The 13828-nt window shown below is 39.1% G+C and overlaps 2 protein-coding genes across 3 annotated transcripts; one reads left to right on the top strand and one right to left on the bottom strand.

Moving 5' to 3' along the window:
• Positions 1 to 1618: 1618 nt before the first annotated feature.
• Positions 1619 to 4212, top strand: pop7 (POP7 homolog, ribonuclease P/MRP subunit). 2 transcript variants are annotated; one of them, XM_067524855.1, is made up of 2 exons: positions 1619 to 1815; positions 3013 to 4212. In XM_067524855.1, exon 2 carries the CDS (start codon positions 3073 to 3075, stop codon positions 3529 to 3531), a length of 459 nt encoding a protein of 152 aa, XP_067380956.1. In that variant the 5' UTR covers positions 1619 to 1815; positions 3013 to 3072; the 3' UTR covers positions 3532 to 4212. The 2 variants fall into 2 exon arrangements, with proteins under 2 accessions (XP_067380956.1, XP_067380957.1); XM_067524856.1 differs by lacking the exon at positions 1619 to 1815 and adding an exon at positions 1966 to 2815.
• Positions 4213 to 5000: 788 nt separating this feature from the next.
• Positions 5001 to 13502, bottom strand: epoa (erythropoietin a). Its single transcript, XM_067524854.1, is given in 6 exon segments — positions 5001 to 5929; positions 6133 to 6297; positions 8486 to 8572; positions 8876 to 9006; positions 13040 to 13091; positions 13093 to 13502. Coding segments are annotated over 6 exon segments (612 nt in total). The 5' UTR covers positions 13117 to 13502; the 3' UTR covers positions 5001 to 5776.
• Between the last annotated feature and the right edge of the window lie 326 nt (positions 13503 to 13828).

Raw genomic sequence — 13828 nt, 5'->3', positions numbered from 1 at the left:
AATCCCGTGGCCTTCTGGATCCCAATCCGATGCTCTACCCATTTAGCCACCAGGGCCCTGTAAACTATAATTAATATAATTTAATATAATTGATACTGCGACTAAACTATGTTTCGGCCTTGTATTACACTCATTCATTAAGTGATCAGCTTTTAATGGTATATGAAGACATACAGTATAACAATGGTGGGGCTGGTGGACGACTGCTCTACCTCCTGAGCCACAGTCACCTTAAGTTTGTACTGTGGCGTTTGAATACTATCCCTGTAACCCTGCATGGATTTTCCCCAGTTACTACAGTGATTACTTGGTGACTCCTTAACAGATAATAATATCTCAACAGTAAACGGTTGATGGACGTAGGAGTAAAGCCCTGGTATTCAGATATGAACGCATAAAGAAAAATGGACTGTGTCTTCTGAGCTGGAAAACAGAGTCTCCTATATTCTCTGAGAGGTGAGAGTTAGTTATAGGCCATATGAGATAAGATCTGGATACTGACCTGGAAAAGTACAGGCTACATTCAGAAATGTTATTACATTTTTAAAAAGCTGAGGGAAATTATTTTATAAAAATAATAAATAACAGAAAAGGAACATGATAAACAACATGGTTTTGATACACAGCTAAAACTGCTTTATATAGCACACAGATAACTAAAACCATAGGTAAACAATGTAGGCACTTTTGAAAACCATGATGATGATTTTCAGTTGTTTGGTGACATACTACTGTGGTGCAGTCAGGCTGATTTCCCAGTGGTAGTTCTTTGTTCCCCTTGGGGCTTTTATCAGTCGTTGTAGGAAACAGTTTCTAACCTTATGATCATCACTGATAAGTGTCTGTCATTACAAAAAGTCCTGAGATGATCTCATCAAGAAAATAACTCACTTGTCATCAGCTCTATGAAATTGAAAGGACTGCAACATTACAGGGGGTGTCTTTCTTTTTTCATTCCTTACTTATTCTTAATCTGAAGAGAATTTTGAACATTTGGCCTCAGGTCTATTGTCTAAATCACAATTTCTCCTTCTCTCCAAATAGTCACAGTGTAGTCCTGTACTTCACCAGCAGGGATGTGAAAGTGTTTACTGAAAACTCCCCTGTATCACTGGCCATGGGAGATTTGCTGTATTCAGGGAAGGAGTGTGAGGTCGATTGTCCAGAGCCCGGAGATAAACAAGAACACCAAGATAAAGAACTTTGCTTCTCTTTTTCTCTGCATTGTTCCTGGATGGTTGTCCTTTATGGTGTGAGAGCTTCCCTGGTAGAAAGTGTCAAACACAGCAGTCTAATTCTATCATGTATCAGGGGCCATGGAAATCAATCACGTAATCTGTGACCAACCTGTTAGGACAGTGTTAAAAAACTATGTGTGGGGATAGTTGCTCTGGTCCACCACCATAAATAGAAGAAGAAGGAGAAGTAGATAAATGTAAATTACGTTTTAACAGGCATTTTGGAGAAAGACTCAGACAATTACTGTTATACGCATCAATTTCAATTTCTTAGAATAACTAATGGCAGGATATTTTTTTTTTAAATAATATAAATGTTCGAATCTTTAGCCACACTCCTTTCCAGTTGGTGGCGGTAATGCACCATTTCGTTGTTTGCTAAAAGACATCAAGTAGAAGAAGAAGAAGAAGAAGAAACAGCAGGAGCTATAGCAATAGCAGCAGCACCAGCAATACATACTAGTCTGTAGCAATGATAAATAAGAACTCTGTCGTTTAAAAGTTTTATTTGAAAGTAAGGGAGGTATTCATGAAGATACATTCTTCACAACAGTAACGCTTCAACGCAAACTACACGGTAAGTAGCTCATGTGACTCACTGCTGCTGGCTGGAGTCAGTATCGTTAGCTAATGCTAGCGTTAACCTTTAGGTGGGATAGGTGGGACCACGACGAAGGTGAAGGTGGTGGTCAGCTCCTGTCTGGAAACCCCCGAGCTGGGCTCTTTGAACTGTAAGATTAGCAGTGAATCACAAACCTGTTAGTGAACTTCAAGTGTGTGTTTCCCAGAAGAAGCATGATTAATGTTATATTTTCTTAGCATATTTAGTAATAGGCCTAAATATTAAAGAGGTACCCTGAATATTTTCCCGGATTTCAATGATGGAAGTGATGATTTGTTACCAAACATACGCACTATCGTATTTCCTAATACTTTAAAAAAAGGTTGCGTCAGGAAGCGCATCCGGCGTAAAAACTGTGCCAAATCAACATGCGGACAATCATGATCAGCTGTGGCGACTCTGAACTCACGTGATAAGCCGAAAGGACAAAAAACAAACAAACAAAATTTCTAATACTCTCAGAAAATGTTTAATCTAAGAAATTACTATATCTCTTTGATTACAATTTTATATTTGTGGCACAACACACATTACATCATTCTTTCAAAATAGATTCATCGAGGTTTCGCATTAATTTCTGAGTAGGCAGCTTTGCATTATATTTTTTATTTTCGTCACACCTAAATCTGAGTAGTATTTTATTTGTAATTTGTTGTAATAGACAAACAATATGATTTTAACACAAATAGTTTTTCCAAAGAAGATATTCACCTAGTGAACGAACAGATAATCAACAGTGGCGTTACTTAGAAAATATCCGGCCACGTGATGCAGCCCCTTGACCGTCACCGCGGTCTGTCGAGTCTCTGTTGGACTAACTCCGTTTCTGGACTCTGCATTTTTCCTGTTCAGTGAGTGTGTTGACGTTAGAGTATATTTTCTGTGCCACAATGAAACGTCGGTTTCACGTCATGTATTTATGTAGGTGTGAAAACCGTGAGGATTTGCATTGTTGGTGAGATTAAGATATTTCTCTGGGCTTTGTTCTTTTTATTTACTACAGAAAAAGGCATCATCAGCATAATCTGTTATAATGAAAATCACTATTAGTAGGAAAAGAGAATCAGTAATACATCATGTATGTTTGATGGAAATCAATGTGATTATATAATTTGTCCACATTTCATACATATCTTGTGACTTTTTTCACAGCTTCATCAATTGGCCCCAGCTGCAGCCTGATTATATTGATCCACTAACACACAGAGAAACATGACAGAGCCACGCATTCCGAGGATATCCTCCATCCTCCAGACAGCCCCAGTGCACACTGACTCTGGCTCCCCAGCTGTGGAGATGGACCCAGTAGAGTACACCCTTAGGAAGCGTCTCCCCCGGAAACTCCCAAAGAGGAGGAACGATGTCTACGTCAACATGAAGACTGACTTTCGGGCTCAGCTGGCACGCTGTCAGAAGCTTCTGGAAGGTGGCGGTCACAGGGAGATCTGTGTCCACGGTCTGGGCCTGGCCATCAACAGGGCTATCAACATCGCCCTTCAGCTGCAGGCCAGCAGCCAGGGGGCGCTGCAGCTAGCAGCCAACACCTCCACAGTAGAGCTTGTGGATGACCTGGAGCCTGAGGACCCAGAGGAGGCTGGGGAGCCCATGACGCGTACACGCAACAATTCAGCTATTCATATTAAAGTGTTCTACCCAGACCCTCATCATTAGACTTCCCTCATAAACCAGTAGGGAAATGACAGATGTTGAGACTGTGTGAAAACCTAAGATGGCAGCAGAGGACTGCCACATGGAGCACGCAGCATACGCAGTTTTCATAAGTAACAAGTCAGAATACTTCAACTGGCACAGCCTTAGTTGATTTAATATATTTTGCTCTTTCATCATGTGCTTTGTTAATTGCGGATTATTTATGTTCCTTTTTCACTTAGCATGTCTTGAAGCAGCAGTGACATTCACTAGGTGAAACCTCAACTGAAACAATGTAATATTCGTTAACACTGAGCCAAATGTAAAAGTGTCTAATTTTAAGAGTCTGTGCAAGTGTTTACAGTTTGTTTGTTTATAAAGATACGAATAATATTAAAAAAAAAAAAAATCTTGAGTTTATATTTTAGGCAGCTAGTGTTGTACTAAATGTCCAGTAGGTGTGAGTATTCGTAGGAATACCAGGATGTTACCTCTCAGCAACCTCAGCATGGCACCTTTTCACAACAATGTATTCGCACAAATTGTTTATAGCATGGGTTCAGCTGAGGGTCAGACAGACTGTTTCCAAACCTATTTACATTTTGTTTAGTATTGTTGTTGGTAGTGTTTATTTTGTCCAAAATAGATGTGGAGGACAGATGTATTTATTTTCTGGATGCAAATAAAAATTTCTAGAAGGTGCATTTCATTAGTCAATAACTCTAAATCAAGAGCAATTTGAACAATAGCGCGCGCGCGCGCGCGTGTGTGTGTGTGTGTGTGTGTGTGTGTGTGTATCCAGCATTTGAAACACAGATCTTTGTTTTTTAACTCTACTGATTATTACAAAGATGATAAATGAAAAAGACAGACTTCCTCTTGTTATTTTCATCTATCCTTTCTTTATCCAAGAATAATATTTTGTTTTTAAATAGCAAATCATACAGTGTTGGGACCAAACTACAAAAATAACAGGAAGGAAAACATACAAACATCCTTAGAAACATCTTGCACTTGCACATCAAGATATAAAAATACGGCAAACCAACAAGGAAGATCGGTTAACTAGTTTGAATTGGTAGAGCTTACATTAAAAAATAAGAGACATGTGCAGGACTAACTGATTGCCTGCAGGCTGTTTGAAGATAACGGAGGGAAAGAAGAGACAGTGTAGCATCAGATTCTGGAAACCTCATTGCAATTAAAGCCTCACAGGATGTTAATTGTAAAAAAAAACAGTATGTTCCAAGCCGTCTTGCTATCAATGCACTGAGACCGGCTGAGTGTTAGTTAGGCAGCAAGAAAAACACAGATGATGACAAAACAGCTTCACAGTTCTCTTGTAACCCCCTCACCCTTGCTGACCTCCTGCTCACTTGTTTCCTGTAAATTATCTCTACATCCAGTTTTCAATCATTTGTACTGTAATTCAGAAGGTTATGCATTTCCAAACTGTAACAGCTAGTTAGAAACATACAATCTTTATAAAAATGAAGAGAGCAGCGAGAGATTGTAAATGTCAACAAACACTTTTGCAAATGTGTTCAGGAGAACATGGCAATGACAGCCCAATTACATTTTTGAAGATCTGACTAAAACATACAAAGACTAGAAGGTAAAAGTAGAAAATCTCTATAAATAGTCATGACACAACTTTTAAAAATATATTAAAATATTAATTGAAATATAATTTAAGAGAAGAGACTAATGTTTTGTGAGGCATAGCTAAAGAATCTTAAAGGCTTGTGAGGCCTCATTCATTTTTGCAGTGGTATTGGAGACAGAAGCCCTGTCGCAACCTCACAGTCCTCATATTTCCAGGTGCAATCAATATTTTCTTGGTCTTTCATTCCACAATTCACATGAAAGAGGTCAAACTTACTGAAAACACACATATACACACTGCGTGCAGAATGGAACTCAGTCTGAACTCACACACACACACAAAAGTACATCCACAAAGTGCAAGAGAGTGCCAGTAGTACAGCTATTTGAGCAGTGCTTCCCATAGGCCTCATTTTGGTCAGTGTGTGCTTCACCACATTCATGTGTCACATCTCATCCAAGGTGCAGTTGTTTCCTGTCCATCCAAGATCTAACTGGGATTATCCTTTCTTTTCTGCTTCTTCCCCCTACATGAGGATGACTGTACCTTTCTCTTTCCACACTGCTTACAGCGGCCAGCGTGCAGGTCAACAGTGTCAGGTCCCTCATCTGTCCTCTGGCTACACAAATTAGCTTTGCCTGTAGTAAGGAGATCAGCTAATCAGCTGACATCTTGCTGACAAGCCTGTGCATCCAGAAGGAGGAGACGCACTTTGCCTCGCAGGAAATTGACATGAACTTGAAGCAAATCTGTTGTGGAGGACACTGTCCATGTTCCCTCTAGCCCGACTACATTTGCTGGTGGGGCATATTCCTAAAAGAGAATAAAAAGAAACACATTGCTTTTGTCCTAATTTATACATTCTAATTTTCAAAGTGTTTAATGGCTTCATAGTCAACTGCATTTATTTTGCAATTGGACACTTAATATTGGTCTTTTGTTCTTTAATTAAGGTGAGAAAAGGCTCCAAAGTAGCAGTTTTTTAAACGTGTACTTATAAACCTGCAGTAACTTACCGGGATGTTGAGACTATGCATCACCGCATTGATGCTGAGCAGGTTTCTCATGGAGTTATCTATGTGGATGTGCAGGGCCGTGTTACTGACAGAAGACCGCAGCAAGCCAAAGGCCTTTTGTAAAAGCCATAAGCCAGACTGCACCTCCTCTGCTTGCTCCAGTGCCTTATCAAAAAAAAAAAAAACAGAGGACCTAAGTTAATAAGTCTAAATAGGAAAATAATAAAGAACAAATGAGGCAGGTAATTAGTTTTACCATTAGCAATTACCAACAGTTACAGGCCACAAAAACGTTATTATTGCATTATATTAAGAGATGGTTCAAAGGTTTTTCACGCCCTCGTTCATTTTAAATACGGTATCCAAAACTATAGAACCGCCTCTTCTTATCATGCACTCCAGTACGACTGCACTACCCAGTATGACCTCAATAATAAACAGAACATTACAAATTGTCAACTTTCTGACAGTTTCACTTAATTCATGGCAGAGCTGCTGTATTGCATTGCATCAGATTGTACAGGTGTCCCTAAAAAAATGGTCAGTGAGTGTATGTAACTGGGGCCTAAAGGTTTGTGAATAAAATTTTAAAAAAATGTTCGACTTTCATTTATTTATTGAAGATAATGATCCAGTTTTAAATAACTATGTGTGGCTAATTATGTGAACCTGTGTATTCAGTAACTTGCGTTAACCCCATTTTTTTTAGCAACAACTAAACGTTTTGGGAAAGTTCTTACAGAACAGCTTCAGCCCAGGGATACTGCTTGGCTTCCTTGCATCAACTGCCTTCATCACAACTTCCCACAGCATTTCTATAGGATTAAGGTCAGGACCTTGACTCAGCCGTTCCAAAACATTACGTTTCTTCTGCTTTAACCCATATTTGGTAGAATAAATATGTGGTTAGGATTTTTGTCTTGCTGCATGATCCACTTTCTTTTGAGCTTCAGTTAACAAAATCTGCACGTACAAGTCCGTATTCGTTCATCAATGAATGTTTTTACACGCTGTTAATTAAAAAGGTTATAGATTTATAGACTTATAAATTTATAGACTGCATCAGGATTGCATCAGGAAACACTGCTTCCTGACCTAAAAACAAAGAAAGCGACTTATTTAGACCTCTACAGGGAAAATTGTATTAGTTTCATTTTCAGTGGGACTAAATCAGCTTTCTGGAGAAAGCTGTCTGTAAGCCAGTTTCACTGTACAGCTTGAACTAGTGCTAATGTGAGTCCTCTCTGCCCTTCTCCCTGCTCTTAAAAAGCTTTGCTTAGCCCTTCAGGTAGCCATAGTTCTCAAATGACAATAAACAGGAACGCTAATGCACTTACTAATCAAGCCGAAATACTTTGGTTGGTTAGTAGGGTGAGTCTTGCTTTTAGAACTTGTAGAAGTGAGTATTTCTGCATCACCGTCAGTTCTGTTTAATCAGTCTATGTCACAGGAAACTTCCATCAGTCCTCCCCACATTAAGATAGTTGTTGAAGGATATTTCTATTACAAACATGTAAAAATGTTGCACACTGTAACTTTTAGTCCATGGAGAAGCACTGACTGATGCCAAGCTACAGATGGAACAAGGTTCTTCTGCTTGATCATCACCAACCACAACACTTCTTGTTCAATCCAGAAACGTCTACATTATTCAGCCCATCTGCCCACAGAACATTCTTGAATCAGCCTTCTGGCTTACAGTATCCACATTGCCTGAAGAAAACTGTAGATGGGCAGCAACGTTCTTTTTGGGGAATAGTGGCTTCCATGCACACCACTGGTGTTCAAGTGTTCCCCTGATGGTGGTCTCATGAACATTGATAACAGCATTGCAATAGAAGCCTTTAATTTCCTGGACTTTACCCTGAGGTTCCTTGTGACCTCCTGAACTATTAAATGCTTAGTGTGATCTTTGCTGCACATGATCATCCTGACAATGAACTATTGGAGTCCAAAGTCCATAAAAACTTCTGTAACCCTTTTCAACCACTTGTCTTCTAAGGTCTCACGGTGAGAAATCTTTTTTTTCGAGCCATGATACACATCTACTAACCTGTGTCTTCAACACCGACCTCTTTAAATAAGGCAGGATCTCTGAGGCTCAAGCCTGATTGTAATCCCAGTGATTCAAACACTTGACCATGATTTCCCCTTAAATTCATAGAGATTCATATACTTTTACCACATACAAATATAAAAACGTGCTTGATGGTAAACAAGTAAATGAATACGAGGAATTTCTGTCTCATTTGTTCAGTTGGGTTTCTTTTGTCTGTGTGATGTTCTGGATCTTGTGTATGTCAGAGTGGTTTGCTGTTAGACTCCTAAAAGAAATGGTTTTAATGTTACTTACATTTTTCTTCTCCCAGACATCAAAGTCGACTCTAGTTTGTGGAACAGTGACAGAGTTTGACAGGCTGCATCCTTCTGTACAAGAGTTCTAAGAAAACAGATGTTTCTGTTATGTAGCCTAGCCTCATTAACACACAATAATAGAAACACGTCAGTATAACACAATACATATCAAGGGCAACACAGATGAAACCTTCCAAAATGACGATACACTGGAATCAACACCTCTGTAAAATAGTTTAAACAACAATTGACAATATAACCTGATGTTTGTAAGATTCATTGTAGGACTATACTGCATTAGTTTTAACCACATGTTTGGGACCCTATTAAAGAGCCAACTGAAAAAATCTCTGTAACGGCTCTTTCCATGCATAGATTTTCCGCTCACCATAGCGACTTCTGTGTCTCGTGCTTCCTTGATGAAATGGTTTAGGACCCTCAGGTCACAGATTGGCCTCAGCGGGGATGGTAGGCCTGGTCGGGTCCACTCCAAGACTATCAACAGCAAGGCAAGCAGTCCTGACATTACAGATAAAACAGAAACATAGTACAGTCACTTAAAGGCGTCTGCACATCAAAACTGGATTAAAACAAGCTGATCTTGCCTCTAGGTATGTAAACATTGTGGCTACTATTTGAAATGTATAGTCATGACTATAGTCTAATATAATGCCAACTTAGGATTTTGGCGTTTCCCAAACATTATAACATTTACATGTTATAATATAAATGTTTGTCTCATTTATCTCATGTTGCTTCAGGAGCATCTAAGAAGGCTTTTTCTTCACATCAATAAACTCTTTAATAACAATTGTAATTTAATGAAAACACATTATGATTTAATGTCTAACAGATTCCTAAAGAGCTGCAGTAGTTAAGAGTATTTATCATTTCCTAAAACTTAAAGCTACAATATGCAACTTTTGGGAATCAGGTTAACTGTAGGATGGGACTCAAAATACAACCCATTGGTATCTCATAGATATATGCAAGGCACCTTTTTAGAAAAGCCAATTAGAAAAGCTTTCTGATGGGAGAGTTGCTAACCTTGTCTCATAGTATTCAGTTTTTTGCCTTGGGGATAGTGTGATAAAGAGACGCAAGCAGGCCCTGATATTCATCTAGATCAGATGGGTTATTGGACTTGGTGAACCACATCAACCACCAACCAAGAACCATTTCTAACTTTTCCCTCTAACAATTCCATGTGTCCGCTATCTGTAGCTACATATCCTGTTTAGGTCGCAGGGGGTGGAGCCTATCCCAGATGTCTTTGGAGGGAAGGCGGGTTACATGCTGGACAGGTTGCCAGTCCATCTCAGGACCAACTCTGTGAGACAAACCCAGAAAACTACTCACACCTATGGGCAATTTAGACTCACCAATTAACTTAACGTGTGTCTTTGGACTGCGAGAGGAACACCCGGAGGAAACCCACGCAAGCACAGGGAGCCTATCATTATTTATACTATTCACGTTTTAAAATGTATCAGATCTTTAGGAACTTAGGAATACTCTTATTTTTGAATACACCTACCCTATACTCAACACTTTTACCACAACAAATGTATAAGACCATGTCAAATGAAAAAAAACACTGTGTTGTTAGGTGTATTGCTGTTGGATAGTGCTTTTAGTTTTTAACTAGTGTCTTAATTTATACATTGCAACATAGGTATCAGTCAGTATCACATAATATGAGCATAATATTATCCTATTACTTTAGTTTCATTTTTGTATGAGACTAATGACATGATACCTTGTGACATCTTCAATTAAGAACCGAAACCTGCAGATACCACAACAATGCAGAAATGACTGTATCCTTGTTTAACCCTTATTTACAGCAGGAAGTTTCTATAATTGGGCCGTGAGTCAGCCTAATTCATTTTCTCAGTTTCTCTGAACTCTAAGGATATACTTGGCAATGATACTGCTTCTAGTGTTTTGGGTCATGTGGACATCCACTCTATATACCACATGCTGAATGCACTCTTTCACAGCAGCTGAATGTGTGACACGAAAGAATGATAGAAAATGCAGATGATCTAGAAGTTCACAGACTCCCGGATATAGCACAAACTGAGCTGCACTAAAATTGTAGACTAATATTGCAGGTTGGCTGCCACTGAAAGATAAGAAAAATTGGTCAAGAACAATAATACTGCTACTAGTAGTATATTAATAGAAGTCCTTTAAGAGGTCAAAGGTACAGTCAGCTTAACCTCCATGGCCAACATGATGCTGGCATCACAGGAACTCAGTGACAAGTAGGATCCACCTGAGTCTGTTACACTTCACATCTGACTCATTCCACCCCCATCTTTCACAGAAACCTTCTGTAAACTTTATATGTACACAGTGGTAGTAGTGCACAGTGTCCCACCAAGCTCCACATGCATTAGTAACAGTATTGGAGCACGTGCAAAAAAACCATCATCAGTGAAACATTGTAAAACATTCACAGGTACATTTTGAAACAAATAATTCATAGGCTCACTGAACTTTTATTTAATCACGATAAGCACAAATTTTAAGCATGGCAGAAAATGAAAAGTGAATTGGATTGATTACAAAGAGTTTATTAGAAAAAATCCTTATAAACTGGGCCTGTTTAATCTTGATGGCACAAATATTGCTGTAATATTAGTCCTCTTCTAAGTTACTCAAACTTGTCCCTTTTAAGTTTATACACATTTCAGTGGTCTTTCATTTAGGAGCAGATAGTCAAATGGACATTATGGTCCCAGGTTCTTTTATGAACCCTGCACCTAATTATATTTAAATTGTATCAAAGCGTACAGCTATTCAGAGGCAAAGCAATGTCTTCAGAGACAATCCTATGTGCTATGTATTCACTTCCAAAATGTGGTCACTTTGTTAAATACACATGTGACTCAGCTTGAGGATCACCAGCGACCCTTTCAGCTCTGCCATTGCCTACGTGAGAATGCATCAATCTAAACAGCCTATGCACACACCCACACTCTCTCTACATTCTCACCATGGTGGTGGAATTTGCAGTCCAGGTCTGGGGCCAAACTAAAAGTTAACAGCTTGTCTGCCAAGATCAGCTGCTAAAAGCCTGTTGCTTAAATTGGAAACTGTGGACTAGAAGTGGCAGTGCTTTAGATACTGTTCAAGCTTCACTCCAGATATATGACAGATGCTTTGGAAAGGTGACTGGATGCTCACGTGTGATGATTCATTTGACATGTGCTATTTTAACTAACTCCTGTTGAACAGGTGCACTGAAAGCACTCAGGTATTTAAAGTAACTAGTCAGTGTGGTGCTGGTGTTTAAATAGCACAGAGGGCAAATAAAGATACATTATTTAAAGTTATTCAATGGTTACTTTTAAACACTTTACTCTATTTTCCCATAGTTATCAATAGGCTGCTATCGGATGACACAGGTGTGACATCATTTCCTGTTCAGCTTTGTTAGAATCCCCTATAGCTGCCAGCCTCTGATAACCCCTTGCTCTTTTCTGCTGACACAAATAGGTGACGAGTTTTCCAAAAAGTGCAGTTTCAGTTTTTGCATACCCTTTACTTTCCAGTGTGCTGTGTCATGCTAGAGAAGAATGACTGGACATAAATTTTTCATTGAACAAGACAGAAAACAAACTAGTCATTAATACTCAGCAATTTCTCAGAAGAAGCATAAGGAGGAACAAACCTACAACTCAAGATTTAATGCCGAATCACCATAGTTCAGAACCAACATCAGTTTTCATGACAGAAAAGTTTTCACTATTACTCAGCTTGTTCTATTTCATCAACTGACAGTAAATTAGTTTGAATTAAGGCAGAAGCGATTGACAATTATAGTTTTGCAGAATTCTAGGAAGAGCCATTACACATCTCTTTCCATGAATTATGGTGAATATACACAATCATGTAGCATGGCAAAATATGTCTTACAAAGATAGAGGATGTACATGAATCTAACTTTTAGGAAAAAAAGACAGATAATTATAACAGAATAGCTGAAAAGCTGCAGGCTACATCACTGTCTCATGAACGTGTTCTAAAATAGTGAGCACATAGATTGATGCAGCACGCATGTAATGCACAACGCTCCAAATTAGACAAGATCACAAGTGCGCTTACCTCTAACCGTTTTCTGCAACATTCGCGAACAAGTGCCGCATCTTTTAAAAACATGGTGAAAGGATTAAATATATGCTCAAGTTTCACACACCAGTCAAACCCAGAAAGTCCACCATACAACCATGTGCGCTGGCTACAGCATTTGTCCCACCCGTATGTAGGTCCGTGTCAAAAAAGACCTGTGCTGCTGGTGAGAGTGTTCACCTACCGGACTTTCTCACTGCTGTGCTTTGCCAAAACCTTTTATTTACCTCCCCTAAGGATATAGCGATAACGTGATAACCGGCAAGCAAGGGGACGCGCCTTTTACGCACCGGGGCGAGCGATTAAACATCAGCCCATGCATGAGGTCCCCCTTTGCGTAAAGCGTAAAAATAGTCTAACTTCTAAAGCCGGTGTAGACTGAAAAAATTATGAAGGCATGCTCATAACTCACTAGGAAACTCCATAGCGGTGTCCGCATAGCCCCTCACTGGGTCCTCGCGGTTTGGCCCAGGTCCGTCTATTGCCCATTAATTGGAAACGAAGCTCTTTTGTGGATCTCCTGCACTTATCCGGTAGGTGTTTCTAAAAACTGATCCTGTTTGATTTTTTATTGATGACTTTGAAAATAAAGTTGCATTGTTTCTATGATGACAATCTCAGCTACCTCCTGCTATAAGGCAAAATGTTTTTTTTTTCATTGTTATCCAAATAATAGACTATCCCTGTTTATAAACATTTGGCCTAAAAAGTAAATAATGTCTCAAAAACCCGTGCGGAGACTCCCCATCATTGTTCTGGTGAATTTCAGAAACGGTCATATATCTAAAGTAGTATATTAAAATATTGTAAATATTGACAATAAATAAAAGGAGCGATTACGTCCGCATTGTCAAAATAATAGCGTTTGTGTTTATTTAAGACCATCGCTGGCATCTGTCATACGCCATTTAGTGACCAGTGGTCAAATGATGTGGCACACAGTCAAAATCCCTGGTATTCATGCACTGTCTCAACAATCTAACACTTGACTTAGGGAAAAGCTTTGTTTATTTACAGTATCTGTGCAGATCGATAAGCATGTGTATGTCGGGTTTAGTATTGCGCGTGTCCTGTAACTGAGATGCCACCTTTCGTTTCCAGTAGATAATACAGTAGGATACATGAAGCTCGGCTGTGTGACACACATAATCAAATGTTACACATTAGCATGTGATCGTCCTGTACATCAAAATGAAGGTCT

The sequence above is a fragment of the Channa argus genome, chromosome 12, assembly GCF_033026475.1.
Source record: "Channa argus isolate prfri chromosome 12, Channa argus male v1.0, whole genome shotgun sequence".
NCBI classification, from domain to species: domain Eukaryota; kingdom Metazoa; phylum Chordata; class Actinopteri; order Anabantiformes; family Channidae; genus Channa; species Channa argus.
The sequence above is the reverse complement of the archived record's forward strand: the minus strand, read 5'-3'. Positions and strand labels throughout refer to the sequence as shown.